The sequence below is a fragment of the Setaria italica genome, chromosome III (assembly GCF_000263155.2).
Source record: "Setaria italica strain Yugu1 chromosome III, Setaria_italica_v2.0, whole genome shotgun sequence".
NCBI classification, from domain to species: Eukaryota; Viridiplantae; Streptophyta; class Magnoliopsida; order Poales; family Poaceae; genus Setaria; species Setaria italica.
Genome location: NC_028452.1, coordinates 1,277,595 through 1,289,356, shown reverse-complemented (window position 1 = coordinate 1,289,356; position 11,762 = coordinate 1,277,595). Strand labels below are relative to the sequence as shown.

The 11,762-nt window shown below is 48.0% G+C and overlaps 2 protein-coding genes across 3 annotated transcripts; one reads left to right on the top strand and one right to left on the bottom strand.

The window, feature by feature from the left end:
• The first annotated feature begins 569 nt into the window (after nucleotides 1-569).
• On the top strand, nucleotides 570-2,095 carry LOC101756997 (rust resistance kinase Lr10). Its single transcript, XM_022825052.1, has 2 exons — nucleotides 570-660; nucleotides 744-2,095. Exons 1-2 carry the CDS (start codon nucleotides 624-626, stop codon nucleotides 1,982-1,984), a joined length of 1,278 nt encoding a protein of 425 aa, XP_022680787.1. The 5' UTR covers nucleotides 570-623; the 3' UTR covers nucleotides 1,985-2,095.
• A 6,928-nt stretch (nucleotides 2,096-9,023) lies between these two features.
• Nucleotides 9,024-11,207, bottom strand: LOC101755912 (G-type lectin S-receptor-like serine/threonine-protein kinase SD2-5). Of its 2 annotated transcripts, none has more exons than XM_004960073.2 (3): nucleotides 10,992-11,207; nucleotides 10,546-10,619; nucleotides 9,024-10,468 (listed from the first exon to the last, which is right to left on the bottom strand). In XM_004960073.2, exon 3 carries the CDS (start codon nucleotides 10,431-10,433, stop codon nucleotides 9,144-9,146), a length of 1,290 nt encoding a protein of 429 aa, XP_004960130.1. In that variant the 5' UTR covers nucleotides 10,434-10,468; nucleotides 10,546-10,619; nucleotides 10,992-11,207; the 3' UTR covers nucleotides 9,024-9,143. The 2 variants fall into 2 exon arrangements, with proteins under 2 accessions (XP_004960130.1, XP_004960129.1); XM_004960072.3 differs by having other exon boundaries at nucleotides 10,551-10,619; nucleotides 10,992-11,201.
• Between the last annotated feature and the right edge of the window lie 555 nt (nucleotides 11,208-11,762).

Sequence of the window (11,762 nt, the reverse complement as noted above, 5' to 3'; positions counted from 1 at the left end):
CCCATTTAGTTCTGGCCCCTGAGCTCAGTCAAAGCGGTTTAGGTCTGATATGCTATCGGTTTTCAAGTTAAATAAGAACAGAAAAATTACTCAAACACCTTCAGAAATTTCAGCAGGAGGATATTTTGGGCACAAGGAATCCAAGAAAAATAACTAGAGCTTGTGAAACAAGTTTTACAAGCTTCAAATAAATATTCCATAAACAAAAAATGATTTACAAAATTTCAAATAAATACATAGACTTTGTCATCAATGACAAGAATTCACTTCAACAAGAGAAATCAGGCATGCGTGCTACTGCTACCGTGCATAGTTGATAAGCAACTATGAAATCGTCATTCTCGTCACGAGAACTTGTGCAAATTATTTACTTTATCATGCGAAGACGAACATGACATGAACGAGTTCTTTAATCTCGACACGGATTATTCTCTACACACTTTCAACATACATGTGTCAGGATACCTACATACAGTTGACAACGGGGATAAACAATGTTGCAGATGTAGTCATATACACGTACTCCAGGAAATATTCAGCTATTCGAAGCGCTTACTTAGCAGCCCTCGGCTAGTTTCAACTCCAATTCCTCCCTGCATCGAAGTTGCTAGCTCATCGTCATCATGCCGCTCAGCGGTGGCATTCTTGCCATATCAATCGGTAAGTATGATTCACATACTCGGCGTCTTTAGCTTTGCTTCCATGGCTACCATGTCCCTGATCCTTGGCGGCCTTTCTTGCAGTTGCGACTATCACGGCTGGCATAGTGGCAGTCGTTTGCATAGTCGCGATATACATGTGCGCCAAAGTCGCCGTGAAGATGTATCTGCGAGGAAACGGCGGAGACAGTCGCGATCGCGTGGCGTCCTTCACCGGCGAGCCCGGCAGCAGCGGCGGCGCCGGCGAGACCGACGACGTGGAGATGGGGAGCATGAGCTACTTCTTCGAGGACATCCAGAAGGAGCGGCCGGTCCGGTTCAGCTCGCAGCAGCTGCGCGCCTTCACCCGGAACTACGCCCACAAGGTCGGCTCCGGCGGCTTCGGCGTGGTGTACAAGGGCCGGTTCCCGAACGGCGCGGCGGTGGCCGTGAAGGTGCTCAACAGCACGCTGGGCAAGCGCGCCGAGGAGCAGTTCATGGCGGAGGTCGGCACCATCGGCCGGACCTACCACATCAACCTCGTCAGGCTCTACGGCTTCTGCTTCGACGCCGCGGTGAAGGCGCTCGTGTACGAGTACATGGAGAACGGGTCGCTGGACGGGTACCTGTTCGACCCGCCGCCGGAGAGGAAGGTCGCGTTCGACAAGCTGCACGAGATCGCCGTCGGGACGGCGAAGGCGCTGCGGTACCTGCACGAGGAGTGCGCGCAGCGGATCATCCACTACGACATCAAGCCGGAGAACGTGCTCCTCGGCGCGGGGCTGGAGCCCAAGGTGTCCGACTTCGGGCTGGCGAGGCTGTGCGACAGGGAGGACACCCACCTGACCATCACCGGCGCGCGGGGCACGCCCGGGTACGCGGCGCCGGAGCTCTGGATGCCGCTCCCCGTGACGCACAAGTGCGACGTCTACAGCTACGGGATGCTGATGTTCGAGATGCTCGGGAGGCGCCGGAACCTGGAGCTGGGGTTGCACGGCCGCGAGAGCCAGGAATGGTACCCGAGGTGGGTGTGGCACCGGTTCGAGGCGGGGGACACGGACGCCGTGGTGGCGCGCGCCGCGGCGGTGACGGGGGACAGGAAGGAGAGGGAGAAGGCGGAGAGGGTGTGCAAGGTGGCGCTGTGGTGCGTGCAGTACCGGCCCGAGGACAGGCCGTCCATGGGCAGCGTCGTGAGGATGCTGGAAGGGGAGGACCAGATCGTCGCGCCGTGCAACCCGTTCGCGCACCTGGCGCCCTATAACTCCAGTGCGACGCAGCAGTCCGGGGACACCACTACCACCGCGGGCTCGTATGGTTCTTCAGACCATGTGCCTAGTGCCAGGTAGCTGCAAGCCTGCGAAATGGTTTCCTGTCCTTGTTCTCGTCAGCTAGGAATTAATCGTGTAACGCCTGCGCCTTAACAATGTATATGATCGCAAATTTATTATGAAAGCATGATTGTCGGATGATGGGAAACCAAGCCGATCCATTTCTGTTGCTACGAGCCATCTTGCTTTCCAATCCACGCACTAAGCCCCGTACCGTCGATTGTTCATGTGATGGGGACTACCATTAGCCTGGATGCACCGCGAGCTCCAAGGGCAGCGTCACCGCGCACGTCACGGCGGCGCGTTCCACACGAATCACCTTCTGTCATGACCTTCTCGATGCTGCGCGCATGTGCCACGATGAAGCTCGAGGGGTTCCACCGGACGTCGCGGAGCGAACGCCTCCGCTCACTCTGGCAACCACCAAACACCTGCCAGCGGCGCCGGCACGCCGGCACAACAGGGATCCACGGGCATGCAACTTCAGTTCACGTGCGATCCGTCCACCGGGGCCCTCGGCGACGTGGCAGGCTTGTAGGCTTGCACCGTGTGTTTCAAACGAATCCAGCACTCGAGTGTTTTCCCGCATGCAAACACCTGTTTCTTCCCCATAAAAATAATCGGGGTGTAATCTAACAGTCCAAACCAGACTTAAGATTTGAACAGTGAAAATGCTACAGGTTACCGTTGATGAAATCACAGCTGACAAAATGACAACTCAAAACAAGATCCGTATAAACCAAAATGACATATTGATAGAATATGACATATAACAGGATCACGAAGCATATATGTGGCATTGAGATCTTACAATTTGCCAATGTGTTCTGACAATGCAATTTGATGCACAACACGGGTTGATATAAAATCTGAACCAGCTAGCTATACTCATGTGCCACAGAAAGCTACCAGCTAAGCTTGCGTTCACTCATGAAAGCTAGCTTGGGTCCTAATTTGACAATTCAATCTGAATGCATTAGTACCAGCTAAATTGAATTGTCAGTTTTGTTTATTTGCGTTCAGGGCCCAAGGTAGCTCTATGCTCATGTTCCACATGATACTATCAGGAAGCATTAGGAGTTCAGAACATACACTACTAGACCAGGTTGGTCAAATATATTGCAACTACCACCAATCTGCTGCTGTTTTTTTTACAATATAAAAAATAAAAAGCAGAGACATTCTTGGTGAAATTTTCATCACTCAGATCATCCTTTGATCCATTGCATGCTGGTTAAGATCTTCATGAAATGGCATCAAAAGAATACTCCACACATAGTCAAAAAAAATAGTTTGTCTTCACGAACAGTCAACATGAAACCCCAAGCAGAAATATACTACTCCCTCCGTCCATAATATTTGACGTTTAGGACAAGCAAATTAGTTCATTTTTTGAACAAACTAGCTTGTCCTAAACGTCATATATTCATGGATGGAGGTTACTATTATAAGCATCAGTTCACAACATGTTGATAGATATAACTAACACATAGCACAAGAAGAAATATACTATATCATAGGCACATGTAGCAATTCAAAGCATAGTTGAGATAATTTCAGACAAAAGAGGCAGCACGACATACTTAAGATTCAGGTTGCAAGGGTAAAATGAACCAGACAAATATAATTTACTTGAATAAGGTAAACAAATCTGGTTATAAGAAATGTAGCCAGACAGAAGACCTGGACAGTGAAGAGAAGTAATTACAGTTCGTCATGCGGTACCTACTAATATCGATAATTTGAATAACACGAACTAATATGACTTAACTCAATGCACGATCATACTAATCTAGCATGTAGCAGAAATACACTTGGACATGTTTTTGTGAAAATCACTCTCTCTTCTAACAACAAAGATAGCTCCCTGTACTGCTGTGTCAAATCCAACCAAACAGCTAAAAGGATTTAACTACACATGGGTTATGATTGACCAAAAAAGCATCAGGTGACGTACAGAAATGGAGTAAGAGCTATCATCCCACTAAAACAGACCAAGTAAAGCAATTTTTTTAAACAAGGATCACGGCAATAACTATTTCACTATTTTGCATTCCAAATGAAATAAAAAATGCCAATGCAAACCTGAAAACCGAACTGATCTGCTACTGAGTTGATAAATGTCATGTCACGCAGGATGTCAGTTCAAATAACATGGATACAAAAACCCAGGTGTCAATAAAATGGAGGTAAACTAACCTAGCATACCAATTAGCATATTGTGTAATCTACCACGAGTAAATCTCTAAATCTTCATTAAGAAGAAATAAGGGGTAGTGAATAAGGGGCAGCAGGCTGCCACGGCAATCACCAACATATAGCTGTAAAAGAATCCCATTTCCTATTCCCACATTACACACTGCATCACATGCCAATCCCCAAGCAAAACCGAAAACATATCCATCGCTTAAGAACATCCCATCCACATCACAGGAGCCGGCTATCCAATCAATCAGATGAACATAATACACCCTAAGCTACAGTGAATCAAACATCAACGACATGCCCCCTAAACAAATGGGGGGGGGGGGAGGGGGGGCAAAGCATTAAATTGAAATTGAATTCTCTGTAGAGACACAATCACTTTTTTGTGAATATAAGCATGAATCTAAATAACTCTTCAGACTTGTCTATGGAGGACTTTATGTTTATTGACAGGCAGTAGCCATAGCTCCGCCTGGCGATGACAAAAAATGTAAACACAAAGTAGAACTGACCAGTATGTGCAATAATATAGTGGTCATGAAAAAATTACAGCTAAAACAAACCGAAACATCCTAACAGTTATTAATACTTAACATTCAAATAATCAAAATACATATTCAGAGTTCATAGAACATATTCAGAGTTAACAGTTCTCAGAGATGACTACACTTGGATGGGTATGATCTAGTTCTACAACAGATGTTACCTAGCAGTAATCAATAAAATTATTAGTGTAAGCCATAGGAACCTTAGAAAATTATCAGAGATACAATCATCTGTTAATATCTAAAAACAGAGACGAATCGAAGTAGGAACCTTAGAAATGGCCCTCAACAAGCTGGACAGCAACACATAATCCAGCCATAAAAATTGAATCAACCACGCCCTATGCACGAGAACCAATGAAAAATTCAGCACTGGAAGAATCGCATATCAACGAAATGCCCAGAAATGAAATACGGGGAGAAACCCTAGCCCCGAAAATGCAACAGCTAATCAATCTAATCAGGCTTAATAGATTCATCTCGCGATTAGTCTAGGGGTTATACAATTAGTTTAGTAATTAGCCTATGTTTAATACTTCTAATTAGTGTTCAAACATCCCTAAACCAAATTGGTGCTAAACAGGCAACCTAAGGGTTGTCGTAGATTTTCTCAAAAAAAATGTTGCTAAAACACATGCGAGAAGAAGAGTCTTGGGATTGGCGGGTACCAAAGACCTTAAGTTCAGAGAAGAACAGCACTGCAACTCTGGAACTCTGTAATCTTGTAAAGATGCAAAACAGACTAGCTGGAAGTTTACAAAACAGACTAGCACTATTCCTGTGTCAATGTGTGTTCATTGTAATTTCACAAGCAGCCCTAGTCACCTCACCAAGATCTACGATAGTAGGCAACAGGGGGAAACCTGAACAAACGATTCTTCTGACGTTTCCAAAGGTTCAGAGGTGTGGCAGGTTGGCGAGGGGTCCAGGCTGTGGAGCGGCACCGGCTGGCTCCTGCGCCTGCGGGACGTCGCGCTGCTGCTCCTCCGGCACGGCCTCCGCGTCCCCATTGTCACCGGCCAGGTCTTGGTCGCCGATGCCGGGTGCTGCGCCGATATCCCGGGATGGTTCTCCTCCAGCGCGGCCTCCACGTCTCCTCCGTCGTCGGCAGCCAGCAGGTGGCCCTCCACGTCCGCCGGGGGCAGCTTGGGGTCGCCGATGCCAGCGTCGATGTCCCCGAGCTGGTCCGGCGCGGCCTCCACATCGCCTCCATTGTCGGCAGGAAGCAGCTGGCCCTCCACGTCCGCCGGCGGCAACATGGGGTTGCCGAGGCCGGCTGCTGCGTAGCTGGCGCGCGCCAGGCATCCCATTGACGCCCTGGAGAACTCTGACTCGCCCCAGTCCTCCTCCTCCTCCTCTTCATGGAGGTCCTCCTCCTGAGCGCCGCGGCGACGGTCGTTGGTGGCGACGGCGGGCGGGTCGCGGCGCGGGGTCTGGCGCAGAACGTCAGCCGCCGGCGCCTCACCCTTCACGCACAGAACGCTCGGGCGCTTCTCCGCCTCGCGGCCCTTGGGTGGAGAGTGAAGGGACCGTGACGCCGGGGTGAATGGGGTGTTCCGAAGACAAGGTTCTAAGCACGTAAAAAAATCTATATTGTATGGATACGAGACGCTAAACTTTAGCAGGGTCACATTAAATATTCGGATGCTAATTAAGAGGACTAAACATGAGCTAATTACAAAACTAATTGCACAAATGGAGTCTAATTCGCGAGACAAATCTATTAAGCCTCGCGAATTAGACTTCATCTGTACAATTAGTTTTGTAATTAGACTATGTTTAATACTTCTCATTAGTATCCAAACATCCGATGTGACAGGTGCTAAAGTTTAGCGGGGGTATCCAAAACCCCCTAAATGTGCACTGAGTTTTCTGTGTGTTGTTATCTCTACTAAAAGGATTTTTCACCCTAGGTTACAATCTTATAGACTACACATGGTAATCATAGGAAAGGTAAACGTGGAATTGTAAGCGCAATAAGAAATGCGGAAGGTAAATGATGTAGAGAAGGTAAACTCCCGGCATGGCGGCACGGTGATTTTTACCGAGGTATCAGAAAGCAAAGCTTTCCACTAGTCCTCGTTGTTGGAGCCCCTCTCAAAGGGAATGGCCGCGTAGGGGCATAAACTCTTCGGTCAAGTAACTCCGTAGGATAGCCGACGAGCCTTCCCCACACGCAAGTGAGTCTCCATCCAGCCTCTCCCGAATGCTCCTTGCTGCTATTCACTTGGTAGAGCTTCAGCAAAACGCCAAGGACCTCTCCTCCTTCTCACAAGCACCGGTGGCCACTCCACAAACGCAGTTGGAGGGTCTTGACTTACGATCCCCGGATTTACAACTCTTGGTGCGCACAAGCACCGATACAAAGAAGGTGTGCAAACCTCACCTAAGTCTCAGCTAAACCCTAAATAATGCGCTAATAAGTTTAAACTAGCACTAATCAAGAACTAAACCTTATGCTAATTGCCTTAATCTTCACTTTTAGCACTTTGGTGGATAGAGCACTTGTGTGTATGTGAGAACCAAGCCTATAACATCTCCAAGCTCTAACACTCCTCAAATGGTCGGGCAATGGGGTATACATAGCTCCAACTCCAAGAACTAGCCATTACATAGCTGTTGTAACTTTCTACGTATCACCGACTCATTCGATGCTCTTTGTATTATGAAACTTAGATGTTCAAATAGCAATACTAGAAAGTCAAACACTTATCCGTTGATTCTACTTAATTCGGTTTTTGAGTGGCTAGCCTTCTTATGTTTATGATGTTCTTTTTTTAAATCCCTAAAGATGTCCTCAAAAGGCTGGACACTAATAACAACGATTTCACGTGCCGTCCCAAAGAAGGCGATATTTTCTCTTATCACCTAGCCAAATAGGATATCATGTGCCATCCAAAGATGAAGGGAGTTAGGAATAACAAGCCAAATAGGATATCATGTGCCATCCAAAGATGAAGGGAGTTAGGAATAACAAATATCTGAATTAAAAACAAATGACTTCTTAGCAAATGGTTGGACAAGTTACTTCAAAGAAGGCATCTTGTAGATTTTACTTAGAAATAAATATTTAGGTTCAAAGTGTTTGTCTCGTATTCAGATTAAATACGGAGACTCACGTTACTGGAAAGCTTCATTAAAAATTAGGGAAGATCTTCTAAGATGTGGGATATGGGACCTTTAAGCTGAAAGATGGATCACAAACTAGATTTTGGAAATACTTATACACGCTTTTTCAGCAATACTGACCAATCTAGTGATCATCATAAGCTAGATTGGATCGTGCTACAATGAATTTTCTGCGAGAATAAGCGGTATGCACTAATGCCTTCTCTAGTTAAGGATTGTTACGGCTAGCTGATGGTGCCTGTAGATCTCGAGGGAATTATGGATGGTGGGCTTGTCGTACCTTGAACATTATGGTTATGGAGATCCGTGTGGTTGTTTTTTAAAAGTCGCTTAATTAGTCGCATCCTTGGTTTATTTTTCGAGAATTTTTGTTTAAAATTGCTGCATGTAGGAATTGTAATAAGGATTGGTCGTGTGCAAACCTATTACAGAGAGACTGAAATAATAATTATTTGTTTTAAAAGACCTTAAGGGAATTGGCCTGGTATCTGACCGACTATGTGACCAATTTGTAGTTGCATATCTATAAATCTTTTGAGCTCATTTTTTAGACATTCACACAACATTGACCGCTTGGAAGATTACGAGAACTAAACGCTGATGAAGTCCTTCAGGTTCATACTCAGTTTCTCCATGTCTATTTTTTTTACACCTTTCATCTGGATATAGTTGTAGCATCTGGATACAGTTGTAGTATTTGTTCATGCACTACGTACTAACACCATACACGCACACCTTACTCACACCACACGTATGCTAGCAGATCTATAACTAAACTCAGACCGAAACATCGTGTTCTTAAAGGGTCATCGAAATTACCATGGCTCCTTTTTGCGACGGGCGCATTATCTTTGTGGATCCACGCGCGAGAAGCTGCAGAAATTATCGGGGGATATAATCCAGGTGAGAGCACCAACGTGCGAAAGGGGGTCCTCGAGCTGCTCTGGCAGGCACGGCGGACCGTGCCTATTGACATTTGGATACGATGAGTTAAACTTTAGCAGATCACATCAGATATTCGGATGCTAATTAGAAGAACTAAATATAAGCTAGTTATAAAACTAATTGCACAGATGAAGTCTAATTCGCGAGACGAATCTATTAAGGCTAATTAATCCATCATCATCAAATGGTTGTTGTAGCACCACATTGTCAAATCATTGACTAATTAGGTTTAATAGATTCGTATAATTAGATTATATTTAATATTTCTAATTAATATCAAATATCCAGCATGACAGAACACCCCTAATTGTACGTGATGTAAACATTAACAAATGTGTACAAGATGACAAATTCTAAATCATTGACACCGACGCGTGAGTCCGCTTAACATCTTGAATCATCGCGTCATCCGACTTGGCAGCAGGGCTCATTGATGACACCTCACTGTCTCTGCCGGCGGTGTCCCTGCTGCTCTGGTACGTGCCGCTCCACAGCCCCGAGCTTGTTGAGCCGCCGCCGCTGCTGTCCATCAAGTAGTGGAAGGGGTTCACCGGCGGGACGATGGGCATCTCTCCCTCCAGCATCCGCACCACGCTGCTCATCGTCGGCCTCGCCGCCGGCTGGAACTGCACGCACCACAGCGCCACCTTGCACATCATCTCCGCCTTCTCCCTGTCCGCCTCCTCGATCCCGTCGCAGGACACGACGCTCCTGATCTCGCCCTGCTCGTACCTCTCCCACACCCACCTCGGGAACCACTCCTTGCTCTCGCCATGGTCAGGGTCGAAGTTCCGGCGCCGTCCCAGGATCTCGAACAGCACCATCCCGAAGCTGTACACGTCGCACTTCTCCGTCGCCGGCAGCGCCATCCACAGCTCCGGCGCCGCGTACCCGGGCGTCCCGCGGCCGCCGCCGGTCAGCGACATGTGCGTGTTCTCCCGCTCGCCCAGCCGCGCCAGCCCGAAGTCGGCCACCTTCGGGGTGAAGTCGCTGGTGAGGAGGATGTTGGCCGGCTTGATGTCGTAGTGCACGATCCGCTGCTGGCACTCCTCGTGCAGGTACCGGATCCCCTTCGCCGTGCCGACGGCGATGCCGTGCAGCGTCTTCCACTCCAGCCTCGGCGGCGCCGCCGCCGTGTCCTCCTCGTCGCCGTAGAGGTACTTCTCGAGCGATCCGTTCTCCAAGAACTCGTAGACCAGGGCCTTGGTGTCCCTGTCGAAGCAGAAACCGTAGAGCCGGACGAGGTGCACGTGGTAGGTCCGGCCGATGGTGCCGATCTCCGCCATGAACCCCTCCTGGACCTTCTTGTTCATGGACACCTTGAGGACCTTGACGGCCACCGGAAGGCCGTTCGGCAAGTCGCCCTTGTAGACCACGCCGAAGCCGCCGGACCCCAACTCCGATGAGAAATTCCGAGTGCAGGCCGCCAGCTGCTCGGGGCTGAAACGCATGGGCTTCTCGTTGAGGATCTCGTGCAGGAACTTCTCCACCGGCCCGATCTCGATCACCACGTCGTCCAAGGCGTTGCAGGCCTGCATCTCGCGCTCGCGGTTCTTTCTCTCAATCTCGTCCAGGATTTTCTTCACGATTTTCTTCTTCATCTTCTTCCTCACGACGCGGCATCTTCTGATGAGGGCGATCATTACTACAACTGTCGCAGCTACTGCCACCGAGGATACTGAACAACGAAATGCAACAGAAAATTAGCTAGGTAGTAGTTACGGAAAATCAGTACCAGGTAAGAAGAAGATGTACCGTACCGACTGGAATAGCGGCATTCCCCATGTCTGCGATGCTTCCGGGGTCCGTAAGCTTTTAGAATCTGCGTCCTGGCATGCGCCAGATAAGCAAGTTAGGTGGAAGAACAGTCCCGGCAAAACTAGAAATGCAGCTGCTATCCCAGCAAGAAACTTTTTCCACTTCCTGATCTAATTCCAAGAAGAAAGGAAGAAGAAAAAAAAATCCAAATTCTGTTCCTGAACAAAGTTTCTGAATCTATTGGTGCTCCTCTGATTACTCCATCTCCATCAATTACTGAACTATAGAAGGAGCACGTGCATGAATTAAGTTACTGTATTATCTCCAGCCGCAAACTCCACCATGGATGACTGAACGGTATACGAAAAACAAATTCGCCAGCTCGATAGAGAAGAGATTCAAACAAAGGATTTTCTCAACAAAAATGAAGAAGAAAAGCTTACCTGTGTTGAACTGTTGGTACCCTCGCCGTGTTTGATCCTCTCTCTAACGCCCAGTAGTGCTCGCTGGCGAGCAACTAATATTCTGCAGAGCTAAATCATGGAGCTCATCAGTGACCGCTCTGACTGGAAAGGAGCACGCACGAGGACGTCTGCAGCTACGACTTGATGAAAGGCCCGGGAAGGCACACGCAGCCGTTGCTGACATCTGACTAATCAGAGACGTTGACTGCGGTGGGTCTGATGAACTCTCCTATACCAGTCGCAACGAACGGGAGGCTTCTTCTGCTGACACCTGATTGTGACAACCGTGAATCCTCGGAATCTTCTTACCTTTCATCATCAAGAGAGTTCGTGTTCAAGACGCATCTGCTCTGCTCTGTACTGGGCCGTGGGTCTTAGATAGCTTACACTTGGACCGATAGACATATTCAACAACACAACAAGCAGCCCGCTGGAGCCCACTTATGTCCATGAACGAATTTGTGTTTTTTAAAGACCCACGTACGAATTCGTTGGAATCCACGTATCACTCCGGCCCAATGGGGTCCACGAACGGGTCGTGGCGAAAATATCTTGCGTCTCTATCCAATCAATAGTCTCGCGCCAGCAAAGAGCTGCTTTCTGCTGTTGCTATTGATGATGGTGGGATGCCACGGCAGCAGTAGCATATTCTTTCTTGAGCTATAGGAAAGGCAGCCATTGTCCGCATCATGTGCCGTTGGTTAGCCCATCGTCGGGAAGGAAAAGAGCTTGGGAGTACACGGCACACGA